This window comes from Gymnodraco acuticeps, unplaced genomic scaffold (genome assembly GCF_902827175.1).
Source record: "Gymnodraco acuticeps unplaced genomic scaffold, fGymAcu1.1, whole genome shotgun sequence".
NCBI classification, from domain to species: domain Eukaryota; kingdom Metazoa; phylum Chordata; class Actinopteri; order Perciformes; family Bathydraconidae; genus Gymnodraco; species Gymnodraco acuticeps.
Window position 1 is genome coordinate 135,922 of NW_022990191.1, and position 14,263 is coordinate 150,184.

General features: G+C 40.7%; 1 protein-coding gene across 4 annotated transcripts in view; it reads left to right on the plus strand.

Moving 5' to 3' along the window:
- scai (suppressor of cancer cell invasion) overlaps positions 1 to 12,332 on the plus strand; it is a 53,061-nt gene extending 40,729 nt beyond the window's left edge. For all 4 annotated transcript variants that reach the window (XM_034217896.1, XM_034217898.1, XM_034217895.1 and 1 more), the window contains one exon: positions 6,097 to 12,332. In XM_034217896.1, the coding sequence (XP_034073787.1) occupies positions 6,097 to 6,243 (147 nt within the window). In that variant the 3' untranslated portion in view covers positions 6,244 to 12,332. The remainder of the gene's footprint in view (positions 1 to 6,096) is intronic.
- Positions 12,333 to 14,263: the final 1,931 nt, after the last annotated feature.

Below are 14,263 nucleotides of genomic sequence, written 5' to 3' on the forward strand. Positions count from 1 at the left end.
CTAAATAAGAGACATGTAATCATTTACAAAACATCACCATGTTTTTATTTAACAAAATAATGTTGGTTAGTCCACAACTACTGTACAAAAAACATCAGGAAGCCCGCCGGCTCCAAAAACGAACGGGAGGAAATGCTCTCGATTTGTAATTCTAATGTAATCATCATCTTCACCACGATCATTTATGTTTATGTTCGCCGAATTGACGTGAAATCACTGACACATATGAATATACTGTATTCAACTTCATTAAAACGTTATTAACGTGCCTAAACTCAGTAATTCACTAAACATATTTATATTTTAATGGAGCCTCGTCAGGCAGATCAGGGTCCCGACCCGTAGCGGAGGGATCTTGATCTGGATGAAGGGTGTTATTTTCCCCATAAGGAACAAGTCGCTGCACATTATCCCGCTTATTACAAGGCTACATTCTCAACAAAGTAACGACATGACTCCCAATATTAATTTAAATGCTTTTATGGATTTAGAAAATGTTTTTATTGATTTAAAAAATAGTTGTAGGTTATGTATTGATTTAAATTGACATGCATCCGCTAAGAAAAATAGTCCGTTGTCACCGTTTTTTAAACAGTCTGAATGAAACGGCAGCTCTCAGCTGTGTGTTTACACACCTAATGGCCCATCAGCCACAGCTCTCTCTCCCTCCCCCCTGATCTTACAGCTACACCATTGTTTGGTTTCCATGGTAGCGCGTCTCTTTAGTAGCGCGCAACTGAAAGTCTGAGAGGGTGAGGATTGTTCACAGAAAACAGAACAAGAATCGACAACTCCGCCCTCTGCTCACTCCTTTCCTGTACAATACAGGTCCAGCCAGTCAAAACAGTGCACTTCTCTTTCCCGCACTACTGTGACAGACCATGGGGCTGGGTCAGCCACTAACATATTCATATTGCTCTTCTCAAAAAGAGAAATATGAACGTTAGTTTGTAACTGAAATGATCAAATAAAGTCAACATTTCACAGTGTTTTTAAAAACATTGACCTTACCGTTCACCAGCCCCACCCCCTATGCCTATGTATGTTGCAAACTCTTTGTTTAAAACTAATTGGCCATCGGAATGTGTGTGTCCCACCCCCCCCCCCCCTAAAAACACAACACTGTCATTGCAAGTCACACTCAGTTGACTTTTATGTTCAACTGCTAAATTCGTTACTGATCAAAAAGGGCTTCTCCCTAATTACCTTAAATAAACTCACTAATCACGTAAAAGGATCAAATACGGCAAAGATATTAAAATATATGTGCTTCCATTTTTCATACTTTTGAAATATATTTGTATTAACTTTATATCATCGTATCTCCGTGTTTACTGGGTCTTTCTGCATGAAACAAAGACTGGCATATAGTTTCAAGCCAGTACTTGTCCGGACTGTTGTTTTTATGCGGCGCCGGCTTGAACAGGTCATGTGATCTGATTACGCCGGCATTATTCTTATTCTTATCATTCTTTATGAGCGCAGTAGCCTAATGGTAAGGTAGTCTATCTAATTACTTATTTATAAAGTGGAGACAAGGCAGAAATCCTACAATGAAGCGGGACAGTGTTCTCCGTGAGATCCAGAAACTAAAGCTAAGTTCTATTCAAATTCCAATTCTTGACGGGAAGAGCGGTGTAAATGGGTGGCAGATATGCATTTGAAAATAAATAGTAATCACACAGTTATCATACAATAGGCTTAAACAAATATAGCTCTGCACCCCTGGCTGAAATGTCCTTAAAATGAAGTCCGAGTTCGACATTTTAATTCATGTCCTGCCAACACTGGCAGGACAGAAGGCGACACGCCCGTTCTAAGCCGTGTCCCTCACTCCTCACATCCCAAGCTGCATCCCCAAAGAGTGTATTATGTTGTTACATCGTTTCAGATGCTATGTTTCAGTTGTGCTCTTGATAAGCCATTAAAACAGTAAAAACACGTTCAGTTTCCTTTTGCTTTTTGTGTCTCCTGTTCACCAAAACATACCCATCTGTGATGGGTATGTTTTGGTTTTACTGTATTCAGTAATCAGTAACTGATTACATTTACAAAGTAACCCTCCCAACCCTACACTACACATTTTTCTTGGATTTCTTAACACCATATAGTCCCTAATATATTTTTGTATAAGGCAGGAACTTGAATTAAATCGGAAAAATGTTTAATTGTGTTTCGTGTCTCCCCCCCCCCCCACTTCTCAAACCAAAGTTACACCCTTGGATTTTAAACAAAGTCACGTGACCACAACAATATTAGAAAAAATATATAGGCTATTTGTATTTATTTTAGGATCTTAAAATCAGACCTGTTTTTTAAATGAAATCTGACGGCAGGCAGTTAGCTCTGATCACTGATAAATGCGCCACACCTAATCGCTGGCCATTCAGCCACAGAGCTCCCTCTATACAAATCAAACTGTAGACGGTGGGAAATCACCTATTGTTTTAAATAATGGTCGGAATGTGACCTGTGAGCCTTCTGAATTACCGTGGGACAGCACATTCTAAACTCAAATGTTCAATCAATAAAGTAACATCTTATCTTAATATCTTCATATTAATAATAATAATAAATCATACAGTATGTGTCCGAAAGGGAGCAGAAGGAAGCAAACACAAAAATATACAAAAAATATACTGCATATTAAAGCAAACTATTGTAAAGGTAAAAGTATGAGCATAACAAATAAAGAAGTGTAAACATTTACATTATAATTATGATTATTTAATATATGAAGACTATATATTATTGAATTACAAGATTAGATATACTTTATTTGATCTGTGAAAACCATAACAAATATGTGTTCAAATGCTCTTCAAAACACAACTGAAGTACTGAAAGTCCATGAAACTTGTCTTTCTGTATTTGTGAATGAAGTGCCATCTAATGGTTAAAACCTGAAATTGAAAATCTGGCAACGCCCTCTTGGAAAATAGTGGGAGGGCTTAACATTCCCAGCCGCTGGGATCCGTTGGGTCTTTGGCAGGAAGCTGTTGGCTGGAGTCTGTTCTAGAGTGCTACATCTGTACTCCAGGTGGAACTGAAGTCTGATTTAACACTTGATTAGATTTCACATCATTCATCCACATCTGTGAAGCAGAGATGGAGTACTCGAGTCCTGGACTCGGACTCGAGTGCCGATTTTCGGGACTCGTGACTCGACTCGGACTCGCGCACTGATTGACGCGACTCGGACTTGGACTCGTGAATTATCGCGTATGCTGACTCAGACTTGGACTCGTGAATTCTCGCGCAGGATGACATGGACTCGGACTCGGACTCGTGAATTATCGCGTAGGACTCGACTCGTACATTGACGCTCCGACTTGGACTCGAGCTATTTTCTCTGGAGTCTGATGTCCTCTATCCTGGCGTGTGCACCTGCGAGGCGAGTTCACGTACTGGGCCCCGCTGTTCCAGTCTAAAGATGTCTAGAGACACACCCCGCATCGTGCTGGATGCTTTCACACATTCTGCTTCCACATTGGAAAAGAGCAGCGCAAAATGCTCGTTATGTGGAAACAATATTGAAGAGAAGGCTCCGTAACACATTACTCTAAGGATCGAGTTCAGACATATAGGCTGTCTTGAACACTATCATCAGAGTAACGTGATCTAATCAATAAATACAGATTCAGCCGATAACACGAAAGCACATGGCTACTTAACATGCAGAATGACGTCATTTTGCATGTTAAGGAGCCATGTGCTTTCTGGGGCTTAATCTTTATCAGTAAACCGATTTAACCGTAAAAGTTCCTTCAAAATAAGAGTCCCGATCTTATTACTATCAAAATAAAAGTGCAAAACGAAAACTTTACCATAGGAAAATATTGGCATATAAATATAATCACTTCTCTAAAAGGTAACTCATTTTAAATATAGTTTATTTATATATAATAATATTAATATTAGTGTAACGTCCGAGGTGTTAAGGCTTCAAAGATACTTCTGTGTAACAAAAACTCAGGAACTTAGTACTTTTTGGAGCGTCCCAGATAGCGCCTCCGTTTATTATTGTCGAGTCACACCACGCTCTCCTTCATCACTCCAGGACAGACTGCGCATGCTCACAACACAGGACCTCTCAACCCAATGCTTACATTAGTAATAAGCTTTATATTTGTATAGCACCTATTACAAGAATTGTAGCCAAACTGGCTTCACAGCAGTTCAATAGACACATTAGTATAACATGACAGGATAAAAGCAATGTAGAGGAGCAGCTACATTTCAACACATACAGTGGGGCAAAAAAGTATTTAGTCAGCCACCAATTGTGCAAGTTCTCCCACTTAAAAAGATGAGAGAGGCCTGTAATTTTCATCCTAGGTATACCTCAACTATGCGAGACAGAATGGGGGGAAAGAATCCAGAAAATCACATTTTGGATTTTTAAAAGAATTTATTTGCAAATGATGGTGGAAAATAAGTATTTGGTCAATAACAAAAGTTCATCTCAATACTTTGTTATATACCCTTTGTTGGCAATGACAGAGGTCAAACGTTTTCTGTAAGTCTTCACAAGGTTTTCACACACTGTTGCTGGTATTTTGGCCCATTCCTCCATGCAGATCTCCTCTAGAGCAGTGATGTTTTGGGGGCTGTCGCTGGGCAACACGGACTTTCAACTCCCTCCAAAGATTTTCTATGGGGTTGAGATCTGGAGACTGGCTAGGCCACTCCAGGACCTTGAAATGCTTCTTACGAAGCCACTCCTTCATTGCCCGGTCGGTGTGTTTGGGATCATTGTCATGCTGAAAGACCCAGCCACGTTTCATCTTCAATGCCCTTGCTGATGGAAGGAGGTTGTCACTCAAAATCTCACGATACATGGCCCCATTCATTCTTTCCTTTACACGGACCAGTCGTCCTGGTCCCTTTGCAGAAAAAACAGCCCCAAAGCATGATGTTTCCACCCCCATGTTTCACAGTAGGTATGGTGTTCTTTGGATGCAACTCAGCATTCTTTCTCCTCCAAACACGTCTAGTTGAGTTTTTACCAAAAAGTTCTATTTTGGTTTCATCTGACCATATGACATTCTCCCAATCCTCTTCTGGATCATCTAAATGCTCTCTAGCAAACTTCAGACGGGCCTGGACATGTACTGGCTTAAGCAGGGGGACACGTCTGGCACTGCAGGATTTGAGTCCCTGGCGGTGGACAGGTGTCTTTTATACTGATAACGAGTTCAAACAGGTGCCATTAATACAGTTAACGAGTGGAGGACAGAGGAGGCTCTTAAAGAAGAAGTTACAGGTCTGTGAGAGCCAGAAATCTTGTTTGTTTGTAGGTGACCAAATACTTATTTTACAGAGGAATTTACCAATTAATTCATTAAAAATCCTACAATGTGATTTCCTGGATTATTTCCCCCCATTTTGTCTCTCATAGTTGAAGTATACCTAGGATGAAAATTACAGGCCTCTCTCATCTTTTTAAGTGGGAGAACTTGCACAATTGGTGGCTGACTAAATACTTTTTTGCCCCACTGTATAGCCACGAAGGTTAATACATGAAGACTTGTGACTCGGACTGGACTTGGACTCTTCTTAGGTGACTTGGACTCGGACTCGAACACAGGTAATGATGACTCGGACTCGACTCGGATACTCCTTGGGTGACTCGGACTTGGACTCGACTCTCCCTTGGTGACTCGGACTTGGACTCGGACTCGAAGAGTGGTGACTCGAGAGTGACTTGGACTCGTGAATTGGTGACTTGACTACAACACTGCTGTGAAGTAACTAAAGGTATTACATACATGTAGTGGAGTAAAAGTACACCATTTACCTCTGAACTGAAGTGGGGTAGAAGTACAAAGTAACATAACATTGAAATACTCCTACTGTATACCCAATACTAAGTCCCTTAGAATCGTACTTAAGTACAGGGTTTGAAAATAATCTACTTAATTACTTTACACCACTGATCGTGGAATATCACTGATATGTTTCAAATAGTACATTTCTGGTACCTTGAAATTCAGTAGAGACCTCTGTCCACAGTAGAACTCCCAGCAGCTAAGAATGACAGCAGAGCTTCTGTCAGTGTCTGTTTAAGACAGGTTTATTTCTGTGTGCTTGCAGGAGGCCCAGAGTTTCCCGGAGTCCTACCCTGAGCTCCCGAAGCAGGACACAGTGGAGAGCAGCCTCCTACAGAAGCACATTTTGGAGCTGGCCACCATGCTGGACGTGCAGAGCTTATTTTGGGATGATTCACTGGAAGCATACTAACATCTTGTCACCGGGCAGAATGGCACCATGTACATACAGACTCACTGCCAGCGCCCCTCACTGCTCTCGGTTTTTTCTTCTTTTCTTTTTTTACAGGTAATGTTTTTTAGCATAAACACGCTAATGTCTTGCATTTAACTGTGGGAGCAAATGTAGTGCAACATTAATGTTCACATGGAAAAGCCAGAGAATATGATATACTATACATTTCCCATTTTGAGTCTCGGAAGCTTGGCTCAAATCATCTCATAAAGCATCACGTAAGACGTCAGTGTGAATGAACAAGTGAGAGGCTGCAAAAGCTGTTCTACCCGTCATTCCCCATCAAAGTGTACAGTAACAATCTGTAGCCTCTAACAATATCAGATCATTGTTGCCAGTCTTTTCTTTTTCTTATAGTATTTATGAATGTTTATTAGAGTGAAGGTTGGGACAGCCTGTGTGACTTTATCTATCTATAGGCTGAGCAGAGAGAACAAAAGCCTTCACTGCATCTGTAAATGTGAACAACAAGAATAATGTTAGCAGATTAATCGCACAGAGGTTGGAATTTAAAATATTTCACCAAAAATGTGTTTTCCTGGTATTTGCCAAACAGCTGTTGAACAGCTTCACATGTAGCAGGCGGGGTGCATGAGGTTCTGTTGTGTGTTGGAGCTCCCCTTTATTGTGAAGATATCACACTCTCTCTCTGCATTAACTAGCATTCCATTTATCACCTTTAATAGAAACTGGGTTGTTATTGCTTTCCCACATCACTGTGCTGTGACTGCATGCCAAAAGACAAAGAGAGCTTTCCATTTAGTTGTTTTATTCCACATAGAATGACCTCCGCCTTTGAGCATTTCAAAGGGTTGTAGGTTTAATGGCATGGGGTTGGGAGGGAAATGGAGCCAGTGCATGTGTTGCATGCGGCTGTACATTTTGTAGTAGTGCCAACAAATGAAGACAATCTAGTTGAATAGCAGATGAGATGAAGGAAGGTAGAGTGGTATGCACACCATCATTTATTCTCAGTCAACATGCACCTTTCTGTTGTTACTTAATGACACACACACACCTCTGAGCTAAGTGATGAAGGCCTCCAACTCATCTTCCTCCTGCAGACGGGCTACTCTCCTGACGCTTTACCTCCCATGCATCCACTGCCTCATGCTGACAGACGCTGCCATTTTTGTCAGGAACTGGTAACACAAAAATGGAATGTAGTGATAAGAGAGGAGCCCCGGCTGAGGGGGGGGGGGGGGTAACAAAGCAATCAGCATAACGTGCTAACTTTAATACTGTTATAGCATTTTCTATGTGCCCCACCCACATCAGAGTGCTTGTTGTAGTTCCAACCAGACATTATTTTAGGACAAGTGAAGCCAGTATCTACACTGAATAAATGAACTGTTGACTTTAACTAATGTATTATGTCACAGATTTAACTGCAATAACATTTAATTGAAAATATTAGGTTCAACTTAATATTATTGCTTTCAACTAACCTAATACAGTTATGTGAAATCTGTTGACATAACGCATTTCATTAAAGTCGCTGTTTGAGTTGTGTCAGTGCAGTGGATCATACAGAGACACTGCAGCGCTCCGCCAGCCGCCATGGTGGTACTGTGGGAAGTGTTGAGATCACTGAGGACCGAAGTGGACCACTGGAAACATCTTCTTACACACACTGATACTGTTACTTATTCTTAATTATGGTGTCTTAATTGATCAAGGACCATACATACACACAAAAAAAAGAGGAGATGATTTGTCAGATTGAGCTTTTAGCCAATTTCCATCTTCAGTCCCTGGGCAGGAACACACAAAACATTTACGACATAGATTCTTTCACGATAACAATTTTAAAGTAGACCAAAGCACATATAAATAGTCCAGCACATTTATCAGTACATCTAAAATATTTGAATATTCATTTGAACTTGTTCTTCTGCTGATGCTGTGCGTTCAGACCGTGCACTTCCCCTGGACTCTCACCTGGCCCAGCAGCTGTACTATCACTCATTCCTCTCTCCCTGAGCAGCCACACTCTAGAGATATTTATTGAGCACTGATATAAGAAGTATCAAATCCCAGAATGTTTGAGCATACAATCTCAGACAGACAGAGTGCCCCCCCCAGCAGAGACAGAGCAGCCTTTGGTTCCCCTACTGTGTTCTCTGTTTGAGTTTTGTTCTGCAGTAGAACGTAGCATTTCAGTAGTCAGCTGTCAGACATTCAGTCACTCTGACACTCAGCTCATAGGAGGATAGGAGAGCCTACAGAGCTGTGCTTCCTTACTTCAGTGGTCATTGGAAACCAGAAGAATCTCCACAATTGCCAGATACATTTTTCTAAAGAAAAGCCATCCCGGCGATTGGCAGGGTCTGTCAGCATGATTCTGTCCGTACTGTAACAGTTAGAAGGATATTTCAAGCAGTGACCAGATTTACAGGAAATAGCTGATTTGCTGAAACAAATCTTAAGAAATCAGAAGATTTAGATGAAGACAAGGAATTAAAAAAACTACTATCATACTTTCTGGATGACGCCTTGGCCTTTAGTGCCATTACTAGGGCCAAAGCGTTGGTTTGGGTACCAGATATCTAATGACTCCAAATCATTTCCCTTTAGCATAAAGGATAAGGCTGTTCCTTTTCTAAGTCCAAGTTCATCAGTCCCCTCTCTCAAAAGGTCTCCTACCCCACCTGTTCCTCAAGCCCATCAAGACCCTAATCTTTAATTACATTTGTGTTTGTAAGATCTCATAACATCTCTTAAACACCTGGTCTTTGTAGTGTTTAGTCCATTACTCCTAATGTACTACTAGGAACTAGTGGGTTTGTTGAGGACCACTTTAAGAGGAGGATTATACCGTAGTGCTCCGGTGAGCGTATCGGTCAGCATGGAGAGAAGGAAGATGTTTCAGGCTTTGGATACACAGACCACTGATTCCTGTTAACAGGAACTTCCTTTGGTTTCTGCCTTTTATGGGATTAATAGATAATAAGCCTTATCCTTTCAAACTTCACCTTTTTAGCCTGTAATGGGTCTTAGAATAGCTCAAAGCTGTCGGTGTGTAACATATTTTTCTCCGGCACTACTCCGTCTGCTAGCTAAACTGTCAGGCTTCTAATTTGGATGGACAGTTTCACATGTGTGAATTCTGATCCACACCAAGGTAGAGACCAGCTGAAGGCAGAGTGTGTGTGGGGGGTTTCTGTGTGACAGCGACAGGTCATTGAGTGAGGCTAACTGAGCGCAGCAGGAAGTAGCCACGTCCGCTGGTTGGGATTAAGATTTATGAATTTTCTGTAATGTTAACAGAACGCTATTTTTCAGTGTGTACTATATTTATTGACATGGTTGGAGGAAGGCGATGTTTTGGCACAGATGTGTTTGTTCAGTATTTAGTAAGTCTATAAAATGTGTGATGAAATATGAAGTTGAACTTAAGGAGCAGCAAAACGTCAGAGGCCAGTTGGTTCTTCGGCCACTTTTCTAAATATGTTACATTCCAACGTTCCAAGGACTTGAAGAGAGGCAGAGGAACACTGCTGCACTTTCTCCATTTTACATTAGTCTGGGAAATTGAGCCGTTTCTACACTTTGTTCTTTTGTATTGTAATATCAACATTCACATTCCCTTGTGTTGACAGTTATGACCATATATTGTAAGCTTGCACTTTATTAAGTTGAATATTGTTATGATGTAGTTGTTGTGCTTTAAGGAAAAGGAAAATAATCCTTCCATGTGAGAGTTCTTCATGCCAGCCGTCTCACCGGGACCTTTTTTACAGTTTAACTCGTCTCCGTGATTTCAAACATGTCACGAGCTGTCACTTTTGAACAGCCTCTGCCTGAAATGTGTCCAGCGTGTTGGCTGATTTCCAAAAAGTTTTGAATATGCAGCATGTTGAGTTACATGTGTGGAAGCATTAGAAATCCTTGTGCTGTATAGCCAGCTGTGCTCTAAAACCATGCATATCATGTTTTATACTCCATTCTGAGGGAATATCAACTACATGTTCGGACAGGAAAAAATAAGAAATGTCATTTAAACTGTGAAATATTGCAAGTTGACAAGTTTCGTATGTTAAGTCTCAAACACTTGTGTTTATATGTTTATAACGTTTTAATCAATGGTGTGTTCCCTGAACTCTAAAATATAAAAGATGTGTCCTAAAGGCACAAAATAAGCATTATTTAATGGGAAATATCCCAAACAGTGAAGTGACACTACTCTGATCAGTAATATGACGATAAAAGTTTCTGTTGACACCGTATTGATGTCTTCTGTGCTTCATATTTAAATCACAACCATAACCACTTCATTTATTATGTAGCACCAGTGTGGTCACCCGCTAAGAAAAAAGTATGACAGTGAAATTGCTTATTGTATTCTCGCCTAACCGTGAGCTCTTTGAAAAGGATTGTGTTTCTTTCATTGTCTGTGATGTAAGATACCCAGCAGCATATGGTGCAATGAGTATGATCAGATGGCATTTCCTGCTTCACGTCCTGTGTTTATCAGAACACATTACACAGTCCTGAAGCTAATATGTGTTTTGACATAGGACCAAGATATTCATTTGGGAAAGCACAAAGTAACAAGGTATTTATTTTTGTGACTCCACTATTCTTGTGAACAAATATTTATGTCCAAAAGCAAGATATTAATTTATCTAAACAAGAAACCAACATTGGCCCAAAAGATGAACAAGATAGTTTGAGCGATCAACATATAAAGATATATTTAGATAACTTGCATATGATTAATGATCATATGCTAACAAAATATTTACAAGTTGTGTGTTGTAAGCTCGTGTGAACAACATTGAATTGTGGGAATAAGATATCAACAACATGGTTGTTCTTTCTGTGTTTGGTGGCTGCTCTATAGCAGTGTTTCTCAAACTTTTTCATACCAAGGACCACTTAACCAATAAAAAAACACTCGCGGACCACCTAACTCCACAAATATCCAAAAACACATCGTTTTTTACAAATCACCTGAAAATGATACAAACAAGTGGCCACATGTGTGATGAAGGTGTTTATCTGGGCTATATCATGCAATCGAAACTGAAACTTAAGCTCGCTCCATTGCGGAGATATTCCCGCGAGAGTGCGGAAAACTTAAATGTATTTATTTATTTCAAATGTGAAATTTTACCAATATACTCACGGACCACCAGTGGTCCGCGGACCACACTTTGAGAAGCACTGCTCTATAGCACCACAGAATTCATATCTTACTCATATGGAATTATGAAGCCTTACGCATGGTGTGCGCTGACTCAGCAACATGTTAGGCTTCCTGCAGCCACAGCCTGGACCTCACACAGAGCAGTTTACAAACAGCGACTTAAGATATATTTGTGCCGATTCGTGTATAATAACCTGTTTTTGCCTTATTGGTTAAGAATTGCTTTTTTTTGGTTGAGATTTTGGAATATCAAATATACCGACTTCCGTTCCTGGACCCATGTATGGGTTTGTTGGTTCTATTCCCATGCTTCACAGATCACACTCCGATAGACAGAGATGACCTGAGTCCAGCTACAATAAGGTTTCTTAGCTCCATGGAAGAGAGGCAGGACAGACAGTGCTCATTAACCTGGCAGTTAGAGAGGATCAGAGAGGAAGGAAGTCAACGTGTCTCTGACATGGACCACAAGCACAAAGCCCCCCGCTCCACCTACCGGAAACACACCCATGGAGCGCACGTTGACTGGGAACACCAATAAGTGCCCACTGATCAATCCCCCCGCCCCAGATGTGCATGGGTCATTTCTATCATTTTATACCTGTGTATAAATGTCCAAAAGATGGGTGCATCCTTCCTTAACAGGAATATGTGTGACTTGCTTATTGTGATTTTGAGTCAGTGTCAAAATGTCAAATGTGTTTTAAAAACTCTGTTTAAAAAAAAAATGCACCGATGATTTCTCTGTGAGCAGCATGTTTGTTTAGAATAGAAAGTGCCAAAGACTGGTTTACTCTTGCTTTCCCCTCTTAACAACCAAGATCTTTTTTCATGTGTTGCCAGAAAGAGCCAATAATAAAAAATAAAAAAAACATTTGGCTTCATAAAAGGAACAGTGAGTGTCTTCATTGTGGGACTGGGAACACTGCGTTGTTGCATTTTGTTTCTCCAGAGAAGTTAAACACATGTACTAATCAAACATCTGCCTCTGAATAACCCATTTCCCCCTCAAACCAGACTTTGACGTGCGTCTCAAAGACTTTATTTAACCAAACGCTTTCAAACAAACAATAATGTCCAATTTCAAATGCAGTCTTTTCAACCGCCCAGTCGTGTGGTGTTCGGGTCAAATCTGACCGTTTTACTATTGTGTTTTACATGTGATAGCTTCATGATATCCTCCACAGTAACAATGTGAACATATACATTTGCTGATCACCACTTTCATTGCATTTTGAGAGGTTTAGTAACATCTGTAACACCTCTATGGGGTTCCCGGTCAAATATGTCCGCCACAGGAAATGAATGGGTGTGACCCTACATTATGTTCATCCATCAGCGAGTACACAACTAATTCATCAAAGATGCTAATCTAGGAATATATTTTCAGTGTCTATTGTTTGTATTTTCTCTGCAGTTATTCGTGTGACCCAGTAGTCTGAGACATTGTTCACAGCTTAAAAGGTGTTCATTGGTTTTGTGTTCATGTAAGAGCATTTAAACAGACCAGTGGAATTTGACCAGGAACACCAAAGTAAGGGGGAGAAAGGAACACGACAGGAGGGTTACATCAGCTGAATAATCCAATGTCACTCAACAAAAAAGGAAAAAGTATAATCCAAGTGGAGCAAGGCCTTGCAAAAAGAAGACAAATATCCAAAAAGGAATGCACTCACCAGTCCAGAAGGGAATAGAAGAGATACTTTAGCTGCTGCTCCGGTTTAAATGTTCCTTTAGCAGCCTGACATATTACTTAGAGCTAAACACTTAGAATCTAAGCAGTTCCCTCCAGCAAGCTGCCAGGCCTCCTCTCCCTCCGCTCACACCAAACCAAAGATTCCCCCAGCAAATAATTCCCTCTCCCTGTGTTCCCCATTCCTCTCTCCTCACCTGAATGAACCTGCACACCTGATCAGTGCCACAGGGAGTTGACATGTTAAAGCAGGGAGAGAGGGAAACACTGCATAATATAAACAGATGTATTTCTTACATTGGTGGCTATCTTACAAACTTGACAAAACAAGAATACAAATTAGTTTATTATTGGGTGGAAGCAGAGAGCAGGGTGCATTGGTGCTCTGACACACTGGGAAATACTATATTCTTTTGATAACGAATTATTGATAACGAATTAATACAGTTAAGGCTTAACTGTATTAATATGTATACATGTACATGGTCACTGGGTCTTTATATATACAGTATAAAATGAGTGAAATCGGAAACACATGAGTCATACTGGCTCGGACGTCGCCCGGTTCAATTATATTGGATGCAGAGACACTCGTGGACTAGGACAGACAATAGAGGTTTCTCAATTCTTAAATTTCCCCTCCTAGACACAGGAGATGCGAGCGGAGGACCGAGGAGGGGAACCGAGGAGAGAGGAGGGGAAGCAGCAGGCGGTTAGAGAAATGAGAACTCCTCTCCTCTGAGCGGTCATTTTAAAGAGACGTCCATTAATGATGACAGGAGGCACAGCAGCCCTCTCTCTGTCTGATGGACAGATGTGTTCATGACCACTTATATATTTACTTTGATTCATTCACCGTGCGGTATAATGAGACAATAACAGGCTACAGATGCGGACACACACACACACACACACATATATATTTATATAAATATATACAATTTAAAGTATGAGAGCACTCTCATAATAACGTAACACAATCAGAGACTGGATATATCCCCCCCTCTCTCTGGTCGCTGAAATGGGGAATTGAAATTACGGGCCAAGTATTAAAAATAAGCAGAGGACACCAAACCAACTGAGACCCGTCTGTCCGCCGCATCTACGCACTGTACAACACACACCTACACACT